General features: G+C 35.7%; 2 protein-coding genes across 6 annotated transcripts in view; one reads left to right on the top strand and one right to left on the bottom strand.

Moving 5' to 3' along the window:
* Positions 1-15895, bottom strand: part of LOC139958665 (SWI/SNF-related matrix-associated actin-dependent regulator of chromatin subfamily D member 1-like) — a 135248-nt gene that overhangs the window by 68980 nt on the left and 50373 nt on the right. The gene's annotated exons all lie outside the window — the stretch shown is intronic.
* Positions 1-15895, top strand: part of LOC139958664 (steroid 17-alpha-hydroxylase/17,20 lyase-like) — a 78511-nt gene that overhangs the window by 20451 nt on the left and 42165 nt on the right. For 3 of the 4 annotated variants that reach the window (XR_011789836.1, XM_071955910.1, XM_071955915.1), the window contains exons 2-4: positions 8746-9664; positions 11025-11177; positions 14930-15034. Coding sequence is in view for 3 of the 4 variants with exons in the window: in XM_071955910.1 (XP_071812011.1) it covers positions 8746-9664; positions 11025-11177; positions 14930-15034 (1177 nt within the window). In the remaining variant the exon portion in view is untranslated. Of the gene's footprint in view, positions 1-30; positions 667-8745; positions 9665-11024; positions 11178-14929; positions 15035-15895 lie in introns of those variants that run through there. The other variant, XM_071955916.1, reaches the window with a different exon arrangement.

Below are 15895 nucleotides of genomic sequence, written 5' to 3'. Positions count from 1 at the left end.
CGAGAAAATTACAGGCATCTGTATTGAATGTTATTTTGTTTTGTTTCTCATATGCCCTTGGAGAATAAAAGTTTTTATAAATGTAGTGACTGGTCTTAGAATAATACGTTGGCCATGTACCTGTCAGTCATGCATACCTTGTACGTTACAGCCAGCCACTTTGAACATTTACCTGTCCAACCGTCTTTACGCTAGCGGGCGATCTGCTGTGCACAGATTGATTATACGTTCTGCGTGTCATACCATTCGAATAAACCGTCCTACTTTCCACACGGGGTCCCCACGAAAACAATTTTGACTTTTGCAAGGTTCTTGCCGTGACACCTAGTAGGGTATGATAAACTTGAGTATTATTCGTATAAGAGCTTTTGTTCCGTAGTTCTAGCTCGGTGGCTTTTTTTGCTTGTTTGTTTGACGTACATGTCCACGGAAATCAAAAATATTTGAAACCGAATACGGTTGGCAGTTTACAGTTCTTGTCAAAACCTACATGGGGAGAGCAAAGATAAGGACAGATAATGCTAAGGTCACGCTAGCAATTTGGACACACATTCACACTCTGTGTAAATATACAGTACAGGAACGGCATGAAGACCGACCAAATTTTGGGGCGAGGAGATAGAGACTGCTCAAATTTTAAAAAACATTTCTCCGCTTCTTGACAAGGTGAGAGGCAAACATATTTTTTTTTTTTTTTTACCTTTCTTTTTCATGTAATATAGTTCTTGTAATAAATAGTTAAAATATCCTAAGGCAATCTCAAATCTTTGGGTATACACTACCTCTTGTATTGAAATGAATACCATAGACAAATGCCAATTGATCTTATATTTTACATTTTCGATGCTTATATAGTGTTGTTTCCAGATGAGATAAAGTGGCTTTTTCAGGTCTAAATGAAGAAGAGATTTTGTAATTTCTTTACTCATTACAAATAGATATTTGTTTCATTTTCAACTGCCTGCATATCTTTGAAACTTTATGATTATTGAAATGATCTTGAAACAAGCAGCTACTTTCATGGTTTTTATTATAAATATGATAACAAGCTAAAGACATAGAGGGCAAAGCTCACTCTCCTTGTTGCACAAAGTTCCTCTGAATGACAACAGCATTCTTGGAAACAGCGCAAGATCACATGTCTACGGCAAATGAAACATGCTCGTGGGTCCACCGAATGTGTACTTGTATTTCTGAGGCTATTTCAATTGGAGTTTTAAACTATAAAGAGAGTTAAAAGAGTTGCTATTGTAACTAAACAAGAAGCTTTATGTTTTGTTCAAGGAGTAACCTTTCGTTGCTGGCTACCGTTCTTTGATTAGCGGTTCTTTGATTAGCGGCCGTATCAGTCGGTCAGCAGAGGTCAAAACTCTAAATCACTTTATCCTATTGATGGGGTAGGAAGGATTAGTTGGTTCAAATATCACTGTGGACGTGGTGGCAAGATGAAAGTTTACTCAGAGTTTCATCACTATTTATCGAGAAGGTCAAGTCTGGATGGGAAACCCATCAACAAAAGTCAAGTGCAACTGTAAATACAGAGGCTATTTCTAACAGATGTTGTGAGATGTTTTGATGATCTCAATTTCTATTGTAAACTCTTTCATATCTACCATTATTTAGTGAACTCGTTCCAAAGAGAACTTTCTTAAAGAACACAAGCCTCTGAAACAAAGTTATTTTATGGCACTGCTCAACTGAGAGTAAGGGTGGTGAGTTAATAGACATGGGGGGAGGGGGAGGGGACGGGGGAGGTGGAAGGGAGAATAGGAAAGGGGAGGGAGGGAGAAAGGATATTACTACATCTGACAAATGACAGACATATGCAATAGAGCACCCCCTACCAACAAAAACAGATGAAGTAGTTTCTAGGCTGTCTGAAACTTATAACTAGGACACACTCCAAGCCAACCACAACAAACAGCTGAAAGTAATCACGTTAATTATACAGGTATCTACAAACATAAATCAAACAGCCAAATATTATTTTGATTACTTTATAGCTAACCAAAACATACATATAGGTTAGCCAAAAAATAAATAGTTTTGTAAAAGATGGTTCAATATATGAAATTGGAATTCAAATAATGGTCAACCGTTCCCTGCATGAATGACAAGAAAACAGCGAGCTAATACCCTGTGGCCTTCACTGGCCTTTCAACTTCCTATTTTCATGGAATAACTTACAAACTTAGGGATAATAGTTCAACAGTTAAGTAAGTACACGTTTGCTTTGTAATGCCAACACCCTGTGGTTTACCAGCAGTACCATTAGTTTAAGCTCTGATAAATACATATTTTGGCCATTTTGTGTATTCCTTTGAGGTTTTTGTTACCTCCTAAAAGAATGTTGAGGTTACTAACAAGCAATTATAAATAACCCTGCATTGAATTAACTGCTAGCTCAGCATTCTTGATAAAATGATAAAACATTTGCACGTTTTGTTATATTCCAAATTTCTTTTAAAGCAGCTTTTGAACTAAATTTGGTTGCAAAGTTTATTTCAACAACAGAAGATTAATGAAACTAATGAGATTAATAAAATATTTAATGAATGAATGAATTAATTCCTGAGTATTTGTAGTTCTGACACATTATAATGTTAGTAATAATCATTAGTAAAAAAGACAGAAAATTCCAATCTTTTGGACTCTTTCCATATTATTTGAAATGGATATTGACTGTTTATTATGACCTACATCTTAATGGGATATAAGTATCACACAGCATCAAAAAAGTGATTAAAATAATTACCTCAAAACACTGCTTTTAAACAAGAAAACATTACTTAACAGGGAATATCTAATAAGCTTGCATTTATACACTTTTATTCCAAAACCTCACAGATTAATGGGAAGTATAAAATAATAGTTAAAGATATGTATTTAGAGTACTGCTAAATACTTATTGCCTGAAAGGTCATAAGTAGTGTTCTCAGGATTTAGAAAGCTTAAAATTGCTCACATTTTTCTTCTAGTTTAAAGTTTTTCTATGCAGTTCTGAGTTTCCTAATTATTCCCAGATTTATTGACGAGTGTTCAACAAGACAATAAAAATGTCAAAGAGAGGAAGAAATTCTCTGAGAGAAGCAGTAAAAGTTGAAGTTTGAACAAGAGCGATCATTGTCATTCTAACCTTTTTTTTGGGGGGGGGGGGCTGGTGGAAGAGGCAAAACTGATGACCTTTAATCATGAAAATACCGGCTTAATTTGGTGTTAGAATGCAGGCAATATCTCAAAAGTGTATAAGGAAACAATAGTGACTTGGACAGGATAAATGAGTTCCACTCAGCAAATGCTAAATGGTAGAGAGGTGGGAGATAGATAAACTGAGTTCCACCCAGTAATGCTAAAAGGTAAAGAGGTGGGAAGTGGGTAAACTTAAGTCCACCCAGTGATGCTAAAAGGTAGAGAGGTGGGAGGTTGGTAAACTGAGTTCCACCAAGGAATGCTAAATGGTAGAAAGGTGGGCGGGAGGTATAATGAGTTCCACCCAGTAATGCTAAATGGTAGAAAGGTGGGAGATAGGTAAACTGAGTTCCACCCAGTAATGCTAATTGGTAGAAAGGTGGGAGGTGGTTAAATTCACTCAAAATATCACTGATTTGACATACATTTCTCTTCCTTAGTGTGTATATCACAAAAGATTACAGTTATGCATATAGTGTAAACTACTAAACTCTGATGTTGTTTTATAGTCCTGATATATTGATTTAACAGCCACAACACTTTTTACCTTAAGTGTAATTAATAACAAAGCCAAAAAATCCTGAGGTTACTCAAGAATATTGGTACAATGGGAACTGCAACTAAGCAAGATATTTTGCCGAGAAGGAATATCAACCCTAAATGCTGGTTTGTATAGGTTTTATTTTATTTGTATAATTCATTCAATAGAACGTCTATTCATGGACTATGGTGCATGGAATCAACCTAGTTTTCCAATTAGACTTTTACAGCATCCTGTTCAGAGTCAAATAGTAACCTGAACTTACCAGTCCATAACAATCAGATGTGGAGGGTTTTATAATGGAAAATAAAACAGAGTCTGTCTGGAATCAACTCCACCAATACTATTAATACAAAACAGGCACAACCCCACTACACACTTTTGGTAGGGAAGGGAATTACACACACAGGAACAGAAGACTCTGGGCTATGAAATTTTATACTCCCCCCACACCCGTCCAATTCGGGGGGGGACCAGGGGAAGGGGAAGCGGTTGAAATCATTGTTTCTGAAGATGGCGACGTGTAAGCCCCACCAGCAATCCAATTATATCGTACAAGGATGTTTGAGTTTCCGCTAGCATGCGGAGCGAACAGCCTACTGTTGGGTCTTGCGGTTTACAAGTTCTTACATTATGAATTCAGTCCCTGTGTGAGTTCGCATCAGTGTGCTACTGTACAGAAAACGAGGAACTGTTCAAACAATAGACATAGACAAGAGATAAGTTTATTCCTGGTCTGAATAACAGCAGTAAGTTGGAATTATATATGGATGTAACTAAACCTCGTTTGTTAGAAAAACAAATCCCGTGGAGTTTTAATTTCAGGAATGACTTGTATTATAACATAATCTTTCTGTTCGTTACTTGCATGATCCAATGGAAGCCAAAGAGCTTTTTAACGTGAATAACATAAAACGGGAGTCCATGATATTTTTCATAACTGGGACTGTTTGCCACATAAAAAAAGAAAAGAAAAAAAGTACAACCAAACTTCAGCAAAAGGTCAAATAGTTCAAATAACTTTGGTCTGAAAGGTTTTTTTTTTCCCCCTATTATTGGAGAAAATTATAACAATCAACCACATATCCAGGGAAAAAATGAATATTATTGGTTTGGTGCTATACATTCATGGAAACCAGTAATTAAGTTTGATTTGTAAGCATCACTAGTAGTCCTGAACTTCTCACAGTGGTTTCTGAATGTTATCAATGCATATAATTAGACCCGTTCTAAACAGAGAAAGTAAGAAAAGATCAACTTTTGGTAGAGACGACCCTGTCAAAGTCCGCTTTGCATCGAGTCACTAGACGTAATGCACATCAGCCGCCCGCTTGTATTGCAAAATATGTTTCCCCGGCTTCGTTTAAATAAAGCAATTCATAAATCTGACAAGAGGCGAAAACCAAACTATCACCAAGAATATTTCTTGACCTGTTGATCTAGTAATTCTTGCACTTTTCATCAATCTTTGTAGCACCATGCTGTCTGGTTACATTTGGACATTAAACGAAATGAACTTATGACCTAATTATCATGAAGGTTTTGATTGGATGAGGATAAACAGACATCACATTAACATTGCTGAGAGTAGCTGAACTCTTATTATGCAGCGATACAAGGGATGCGCTGAACGTTAGAGATTGCAACTTAGACGAAATGTTTTCCGATAGATGTGTTGCAATGTTGTGGTCTGAAGAGGGAATTTCTAGAAATTTCTGAGAAACTGGTGTTTAAAGGTGGAAATGTTTCTGAGGAAGGGCTTTTGGTTCGGAGAGAGAGAGAGAGAGGGGGAGAGAGAGAGGGAACTGCAAATGTGATATAAGGTTAGTAATTATTAAAGAGATGTGAATGTTGGCTGATTCCAGGGTTAGGGGTTAGACATTTATAGTAGCATGGAAGACACAATGGAAACCCTACAGAATGAAGTCTAAGTCTATTGTGTATCTCAAGTAGTAAATCTAACAACATAACATCTTAAACAATGGTACCTTGTTCTAAGATAAATAAACTTAATTACATGGAAATGACAGTTAATTTGGGTTACTAGTTAATTTGGTTTGTGTGTGTGTGTGTGTGTGCGTACATGTATATGTCATGTACGTGTATCTGTCTGTGTGTGTATGATGCCCTATGGTTTTTGTAAAAATGTCCTTTTTTTTTTCAAATAGTCAAAATGTGAAATTCTTAAAGAGTTCTTCATCCCAAGAATCATAACAAGTTAACAGTTTTTGCTGGAGGTTAAAGTTCATTTGAGGTCAACAGAAGTTTAAAATCTGAAAAACTAGCAAACCTAATATCTCAAGAAGGGGGAATGCGGATCAATGTCATACTTGACATGCCCATTATAAGAACTAGGTCCCTGTTAAGGTCAGAAGAGGTCAACCTCTGAAAATCTTAAATGCTTTTTCTCTATCTTAAGAATCATAGTTTGGACAAAGTTTGTAGTGCAGATGGACGACTTCTCTTATGACCTGGTAGGTTCAAAGGTGAGCAGGTGTCAAACTGGGCAAAATATTGTAAGCCTTTTATTTTCAACAATCTCAGCTTTCAAGCAATTGGAATTCATGTTGGATTACTATCATGATGTTGCACAACTTATTGTTATAAAATGTTTTTTACCCGATCATGTTGCAGGCTTGCCAAATCAATGGCTAAAGCTGCGTAAAAGTGTATGACAGGATTCTCTGCCAACATAGATGGTCAACATTTCCTCACCATTTTTATCATTAAAAGGTTATTTTCTATGACTGCAATAGACAGGCAATATTTTAGTTTCAAACATGTTTGGTGCTTGGCATCCTCAACAATAGGTCAATGTAGGTTATCAAGTTAGCATGCTCTGCATTAAACTGATAGTAGGCAAAATGTCAAAACAGACTCTTAAAGAATAACTTAATAGGAATAATATGTACCATCCCCCCCCCCCCTGGCTCCACACCCCTCTTTGCCAATTATTAGTAACAATGGTTTTGAAATTTTGATAAATGTCAACTCGGTCATTCCTGATTCAATGGTCATCAGTATTGGCCCCAAACAACCAATTAAAATTTAAAATATTAATTTATTCATTCATTTTATACATGTCCTTTATACATGCCCTTTTATACATTTAAAAACTACATTTAAACATTTATACTTTTAAATCTACATCAAGGCTTAATATATAGACACACTATATAGACCTTACTTACTCACTAACCAGTAACAATCTCTTAAAAATCACAGCTTGAACTTTCACTACTGACTTCAATGTTGCAATTGCCTTGGTAGATGTTTACTATGTGTTAACTATATGTTATCACAGACTTACAATGTTATGTGGTGCAGGTAGGTCATGATTTCACCAAGGTACAGAGATATGAAGGAATAGAATGAATATTTCGTGGAAAGGAGATAGTGAGTAATTGAGATCACATATCTTAGTTTGAGTTTTAGATGTTGACTGGTAACTTGTTTGTTATTAAAGTGTTTGTTACTTTAGCTCTTAAGGAACCATTGCCAAGAAAAATACAACAACAAAAAATGATGAAACCCATCTAGTTTTATCAAAAGCATTTGGAAAATACAGATCACAGCAGAAGTTGAGAGCTCAACTCAATTAGTACACATACGTAGATGAAGACGAATAAATTAAAGAATCCACTTCCAAAATGAGGGAGCTATTGCAATTTTCTAAAAGTGTGACAATTTTTAACCAAATTTTGGAAAATGATGCTTTGAAGTCATTGCCTTGTAACCGCATTTATTTAGAATCGACGGTTACATGAGGTTACTGAAAAGTACACACTGGCAGTGGTTACCAGATAAATAGTTGGCAATGATACCTTTAAAGTTTAAAAAAAAACAAAAGAGACAAAGGTTATTAACAATTTGAAAATGATACTGACTGAAAATGACAATGAACTTGAGAGACAATATGAAAGGGACAATGGGCAGATGAACTTGATTTGGCCTGCTTTGTTATCAGAGTCATGTGCCAGCAAAAAACAATAAAAAGCCTTAAGAAATGGCTTTTTACATTTGGCAAAAGTTGTTGCCATGGGAATTGCTCTTTCAAAGAACAATACTTGAGGGTGCATTGGACATATGAGGTTACATATTTGTGGTTTCTTCATCCACAACCAGGGACCCCCACTTCTTAGGAATAACTTAATAAATCAAACAGGCATTGAGTTTATACAAAGGTTATTGTTATCTTTAAATTTATGATACAGATAGAAAGAAATATCCATGAGCAGGAATAAATAATAAAGAAAAAAATCCAACATAATTGACAAATCCAGCTTGACATGTCCAGTATATGTTGTGTGTAATTTATGTATAAATTTTAGAAGGGGGTAAAGGGATACCTATAACTTATGGACCTGTGCCCCTATTGTGCCCCTTCCCAAGAGATGATAATGAAGAGATATCAAGAGAGCATACCAGATGATCCATGGGTGTATTGAATTGATGAAAGGTTCACGCAATGTTTGAAGAAACTCAATATGTAGAATTAATCAACTCAATCAAATCTGCCAAAATTATATATTATTGGTCATAAGAGATACAAAATATGCTTGCAGGTAACATTAGACTTGATAATTTTATCTTTAAGCTTCCTTCCCTGTCAGGAAGTACGTTCTCATATTCATCGAAAAGTGTGCCATCCAGAATACAGTCCGAAGGTTTGAACCCTTCCATTTGAAACTAAGGACTTAAAACAGGAAGGTTTGAGAAACTAGATGATATTTTTACCAGTTCTGTGGTTAATATGGCAGGGAGGAAAGTATTGGTGGCATAAATGTAGGTTAAGGTGAAATTAATACTTTGAATTTGTTTTTCTTTATTTAAATTGGAAAACAAATATATACAAGTCTTGGACGAAGGTCAAAATCTTTTCTATTTGTCCCTACTCCCGTTTTATTCTGTATGAATACACCCAAGCAAGGCAGTAAACCATTTGGAAGGGTACTAGGAGATGGCGCCATATTTTCAATTTTTCATATCTTTTTGTCTATTTGTTTGTTTTTCAGAGTAATTTAACAGAGATCGACCAAACGACTAAGATGCTAATTACGGCATCGCTTTGTGGAACTGCCCTGGCGTTCTACTACCTGAAAGAGCAGTATGATTACAGAATTCAGAGAGTACCACCAGGGCCGACCTCCATACCCTTCATAGGCAACGTCCTCAGCATCGACTACAAGTCGCCCCATCTCACCATGATTGAACTAGCCAAGAGATACGGCGACATTTTCAGTCTCAAAGTGGGTTCTCAGAGGGTGGTGATTTTGAACAATGCACATCTGATAAGGGAAGCTTACAGAGGCATGCACATATCGCATCGACCAGATTTCTTCAGTATGCAGTACTTGGTAGGAGAGAAGGGCTTTCTAACGTGTAAAGACGAACACAAATGGCAGCTTCATACAGCAATATGTAAACAGGCCATTAGGGTCATGAACAGTTCTAACCTCTGGGAAAAGATTCACAAGGAAGCCATGGAGTTAGTCTCGGTCATCGACGAGAGGGGCGGTAAACCGTTCGACCCGCAATTCGACTTGTACATTGCCTCTTTAAACATTATCTGTAACCTTGTCTTCGGCGAGCGTTACAACAACAAAGATCCAGAACTGAGCGAAATATTGGATTATTCCGAGGAAATAATCAAAGTGATATCGCCCGTACACCCGGTCAATGCTTTCCCTTGGCTGAGACATTTCCCAAACAAATGGTTCAACGCACTTTTCAGAGCAAAAGGGAAGAGGGACAGAATTCTAACCAAGAAATACATTGAACATGTTGCAAATTTCAAAGAGGATAACGTAACCGACATGCTCTATGCTCTTCTGGCATCGACGAAAGAGGCAGTTGATTCCAACAACTCGGACGCTCTCGATGTACTGACACCGGAACATGTTATTACAAACATGTGGCTCATCTTCTTTGCAGGTATGACACTACTCCTCTGTTATGATCACTTTTCAAACTGTACATTAACTTAGATAATCAAAGCCAGGAGTAAATTAGGTACTTTTCAAGACAAGTGATCATCTGTGAAACCAGGTTCACATCTGTCTAATCCCTAGTTAGGTCTCCAATATTACTTGTATATTATATGATTGATAAAAAAAATTACCCATGCTATATGCATTATTACAATGCCAATAATGTAGATAGCATGTCTTAATGAAGGCTTAAAAAATAAATTATGCAGTGTTAACTTGTAGCATTTGGATAAATGTACTAAAGCAAAAAACCATTCTTTTTATTTACAAGTGCTACACATTTTAGTGATCAAATGTCACAAGTGCCTCACTTTACTCTCCACATTTGGACAGTATCTGAAATTTGTTCAGACAGTTTTAACGAACAAAATTTCTGGTGTTCTAATTGGCTTGCAACTTAGTTAATTGTTCTTGCTGTATAGTCACAGTACATAATGCTCTTCTGTTCTTGGCCAACTTTCCAAAATAGAGGGAGACATCCCAATTTAAAGTTTAGCCAATAAAAAAAATAGGTTATTAGTAGAGGGTGCTATTCTATAATATCTTTTTCCTCTCATTTGGATATACCAGTTCTTTATTGACATTATGCAATATGGTGACACAAAATGGTGCAGTTAGCTGGTAATTAGTCCTAACAGGTTAATGGTAATAATTCCTTGTACCATGAATGCTAAATAAGAAGAAAAGATTATTGTTAGTAGATATGAAAGTATTGCAGGCCAAATGTTGAATATTTAAGTGTCTATTGCAATTTCACACACTTTCTTTTAAGTTAAAAATCAAACATTTGTTGTGACACTGATGTAGCACATTGATACTTATAAGATCAACATTTTTTTTATATTAGATGGAATTTTTCAAATAAGGCTAGCTGCTTAAACAGCCAATAAACAATGTCCAGCTTGAATATATATACACAACGTTAACTTCTCTTCCATTGTACACTCCTGCGATTAGATGCATATGCATTGGAGACTGGTCAGAGAGGAATGATGTTAATTCAATCGTTTCAAGAGCACCACAGACTGCCAAACCACTTACAAATATAACCATGTCCTAAAACTCTGGTTGTGGAAACAAGTCAACTGGATACGACTCAGTTTGGTCTATCTGTGAAAGTTTAATTGTCAGAATAGTATCACAAAACAATATGCTCTACTGCCCTCTATTTTCTTCATGATAATTTTCAAATTCATTCTATTTACCTCTTTTCACTGCAAGTTTCGTTTCCTGTCTTGGATCCTATTAAATATATGACTGTTTTGCATGTATTAATATTATTATTATTTTTTTATTAATTCAAGGAACTGACACAATGGCAAACACATTGCAGTGGAGTCTTCTTTACATGGCTGTTTTCCAAAAGAAGCAGAGCAAGTTACAGGATGAGTTGGATAATACTCTGGGAAAAGATGGTCGTGTATCACTGGAAAACAAAAGGAAATTACCATATCTTCGTAAGTAACCCAACAGAGGATTTTGGGGAATTAAAGTAACAAAAACCTTCCAAAACAATGTTTTTTTTTGTGAGTATAATTACAAACACTCAAAAAAACAACTGTGTTCTAATAATGATTATTATGACATTTAATTCAAGTCAATTTAAGAAGCAAAGTAATAATTTGGAATATCGCCCTCTTTATAACAGGGATGAAACAGGTATGTTGCTGATCTTGGTAAACTTTCTTGAGATACCAAGGTTCACTACTAGGTCATTGACCAATTGAAAAGGGGGAGACGTTGTCTCTTTCCATTTCAATAGCTCAGGGGTCTCTTGATAAACTCTTGGGAGTTCGATATCTTAGGAAAGTAAATTGACGGAAAGTGCTCAAGTAGCTTTGCTTTTCATTTAAATATCATTAGATAATACTAACCAACATCTAAGTTGATATGTAATGGACAAATACCTGCTGTTTTCTGCACAATGTTAAGGCCATCGAAACTGGAAAGTACTTTAAAAGTTAATGACAGCGAAAAGTACTTTGAAGGTGAAAAGTACAAAAGCCAGTTTCCCATCACAAGAAGTAAACAGCAGGGAGTAGGCCAACACGGCTAATTACAATAATTTGTTACCAATTTCTCCTTAAAAACGCTACTGTAAGTTACCACATGAGTAATGGTACAGTTCTCACCACGGAAAGAAATAAAAAACACCCTACAGCACTGTAGAGGTACACAGCACTGTCTTCGAGTCAATGACATGAAAAAATATCGAAAAACCTAGGATCCATTTCAGTTCATATTGCAATGTTCTATGTGGGCCATAGGTCATTCTTCAAACTTAGCACTCACTGTGCCGGATTTATAGGTCGGCAGCTTTGACACAAAATTTCACGGAGCGACATCACACTGATGTACTTTCATATTACCCATCATCCACGGTAATTCCTATCGCAGCGGGATAAATTATGTTTTGAACGTGCTAGGGAGAGGCAGATAGCAATGACAGACTAGTGATCTTCATTTAGCAATCAAAACATTGTTAAAAAGATGACATAATACACAGACAGCATGAAGAGATTTGTAAAGGACTTCTTGTCTGTGGGCTTCAATGTGTAAACTCATATTGACACAAATGATATTTGTTACTGTAGCATTTAAACATAGAGGGATGAATTTGGCAATAAAATGGAAAACAGCAGTGGAGAGGAATGTTTTTCAACAGTCTGATTGGTTCTTAATCATATATAGTAGAGAATGGCTATTCTCAAAGGAACAGAATCCTGCACAATACTACAGAATCCTGCACAATACTACAGAATCCTGCACAATACTACAGAATCCTGCACAATACTACAGAATCCTGTTTATGTATAAGATATCAAGTATGTGTAACTATAGTATGTGTAACTATGTATATATGTAACTATAGTATATGTAACTATAGTTTATATATAACTCTAGTATATATAACTATAGTAGATGTAACTATAGTTTATTGAACTATAGTATATGTAACTATAGATTATATAACTATAGTAGATATAGCTATAATATATTTTACTATAGTTCAAATGACTATAGTTCATGTAACTATAGTTTATATAACTATAGTATATAGCTAACATAACTCTAGTATATGTAACTATAGTTTATAGGACTATAGTTCATGTAACTAGATAGTTATATGTATCTAAAGTATATATAACTATACTTTATATGACTAAAGTATATGTAACTATATAACTATAGTTTATGTAATGTTCATGTAACTACAATACAAAATGTTATTACAATTTTACATAGTCACGAACATTATCCATCCCACATAAAGAGGATTTGGTACAAACCAAGTGCCTAGGCACTAGGCTTGTCCCCTCCTCACCTTCCCCCCCCCACCCCCGACACTTGGAGTGTCTAGACAATGACAGATGTTTCAAGAGTACTTGTTGACACCTGGTCTTTAAACATTTATATAAGACCTGCCAAACAGCTCTCTTCCATAAAACTAACTTTCCCAAATATTCAATAGCAGAGAGACGACAAACAGTTATCTCTCATAAAACGTTTCAAATAAAAATAAATAGCAAGAAAATGAGCAAACTGAATTTACTGAACTACCCTTTTTTAAGATGAAACAAACATGGGTTGTTTGCAATCTGAGAGAGGATATGATGGGTACATGTTGATCATACCAAAAGCCCCCTTATGCATATTCATGTCTTTGAACACATCAATTTTTAGATGAGCTATAATAGCATCCAACAACAACCAACAGACCAGAATGTCACTCAATATTTTGCATGTATGCTCAAACATTACACCACATCCTAGCGTGCTGTTCTTCCTGCGATGTGGAAGAACGGTGGTGGTGGTTGTTTCCTTCGCGGTGGCCTCCATGCCAAGCTGGGAGCCCTCTGGCGTGTTCCTTGTCAGAGACGATAGGCATACTGCTGTGAGAGAGGCCCAAGGTTAAGTTTGGCATTTCTGGTTGTGACTATTCATTCAATCTTCCCAAGGTCTTCATTGGCTAGTTCTACCAGTTCCCTCTGGGCGGGTTTGATCTCTATTGACAAAACCCGTTCCTACTAAACCGACAACCTGACATTCCAGAAAATGGAAAGGGCTGGATAGCATTTAGCTTAAATTGTTGCCTCCATTTTGCATTTCTCTGATTACTTTCCTTTTTTATTTCCATGGCAACACTCACCACATCACAAAATGTCTGCAAAATCTTAAACACATGCATTTCCAACTTTCCATAATTTTAACTGGAAAGAGGAAATTTCAATTTTACAAACGTGATGGAAACCAATTAGAACCTCCTATAGACTTTCTTATACCCAAATGAACACTGCGGTTTAAATTCGAGCAATGTCTATAGGACGTTAAATAGCACAAAACCACATGATTTCGACAGTTTTCAAGGTTAAGTGTAATTGTCTTTTGCAGTAGATTTTACTTACAATTATTGTTTTCTTACATAAATGGAAAGTGTTAAAAGAATGTTCAGAAAATTTTCAAAACAGCATATCCTCATTTCATGATTTGTGGAGTAGATGGATGCAGGAATTTTTTTTTAGAAATTCGTAAAGAGGAAGTGGGTATTAAAGGGTAATTCTATACATGCAGGTGTGTTAACTGAGACAGACACATAATGAGTGCTGTAAGTGGCTAGATGGCTATCAAAAGCGTAGATTTGTATCGGTATCAATGTGAGACTGTAAGTGACCGGTCACTAAAGGTGTACAGTCCTAAAAATGTTACCAGTCCACTATAAAGGAGTTAGAGAGAAAGTACTAACGTTGTGCGAAGACAGCTGATTGAGGAAGCGAAGGGAATGTTAGAAATGAGAAAGAATGGGAAGTTTGGGAGGGTTTAGGGATGAAAATATCACTCTCAATACTGAAGTAAATTAAGGTTGCCATTACTTGTTTACCACCCTATTGATGAAACACTGTGAAGGCCGACTTTGGTAGCTTTGGTAGATGAGATGAGAAAGTGCATAAGTTGAGGGGAGACAGGTGAGAGGGGAGTTAAGTGAACACCACACTACTATTAAATCACACAAAGCTGTCATGAAAGTGAAATGAGTGGATAGAGGAATAAGAAGACTATAAGTAAATTAATTACTTTTCTAAAGTTGCTTTCTGTGCTTAACATATCCACTCTTCTCTTCTCTTTTTATCCCTTATATTTTGTGATGCTAGCTTTTTCAAGTTCAATATAAATGATTATTTATTTCTTCTTCTTTGTTATTACTTCACAGAGGCAGTCATCTGGGAGATTTTGAGGTACTGTTCCCTATCGGTTCTAGGTGTGCCCCATGCAGCTGCTATTGATACCCATGTGAGTGGCTACTTCATCCCTAAAGGTATGTACTTTTGAACAAGAATATAAGATGAAATCAAATGCTAAATTGAAATTTAAATGATGTTGGTTTGTCTAATGCAATACAAAATGAGGAATTGCTGTTCAAGTGCAAAGATGTATTGCAGATATTTACATATGAATCATATCATTTCATATGGGAAAAAACAAGTCAGAGTGTGAAAATCTGCTTCATAAATTTGAAGACTAACCTATTTCCTAGTTGATATGACAGCGCCCTCTGTGTAAACCATGGAAACAACCCTTGACTACAACTCAATGTGTTAAATAAACATCTTTAGCAGATATCAAACAGGTCTTTTATCTAAAACCTGTGTGAATAATTACTGCGGGAAAGGACATAACCAGACGCCATTATAAAAATAAAAGAACATCAATTAGTAGTGTATATATTCGACCAGATAAAAATAAAATTAAATGTTATTCATTCACTAAAAGAGACTTAACTCACACACAGAAACTTCATTGACTATATAATCAATGGAAATGAAGTCAGGTACAACATATGCTTAACATACAACTGTAAATGATCTGCTGCCCTCTTAGGTAAAGATCAACCTTTAGTCTAAACCTACAGTATTATACTTTTATCGTAGAGACAACAATCCTAGGCTACACCGGATACAAGGACATTGAGGATGAAATTATAAACCAGTCAAAGTTTATTAATTGAGACTTTTCCAACTAAATAAAAAAAACTTCATAGAATTCACACAGAGTGAAATCTGCTGAAACTTTTAAAAATGTTATAATAGTTCCATAACATACTCAAACGACCTTCACCTTAAGTTTTTACTTTTTTTTATTTTCCCAAGAAGTTAATATATGTAATGAATAAATATGA

Source organism: Apostichopus japonicus, chromosome 18, assembly GCF_037975245.1.
Source record: "Apostichopus japonicus isolate 1M-3 chromosome 18, ASM3797524v1, whole genome shotgun sequence".
Classification (NCBI taxonomy): Eukaryota; Metazoa; Echinodermata; class Holothuroidea; order Aspidochirotida; family Stichopodidae; genus Apostichopus; species Apostichopus japonicus.
The sequence above is the reverse complement of the archived record's forward strand: the minus strand, read 5'-3'. Positions and strand labels throughout refer to the sequence as shown.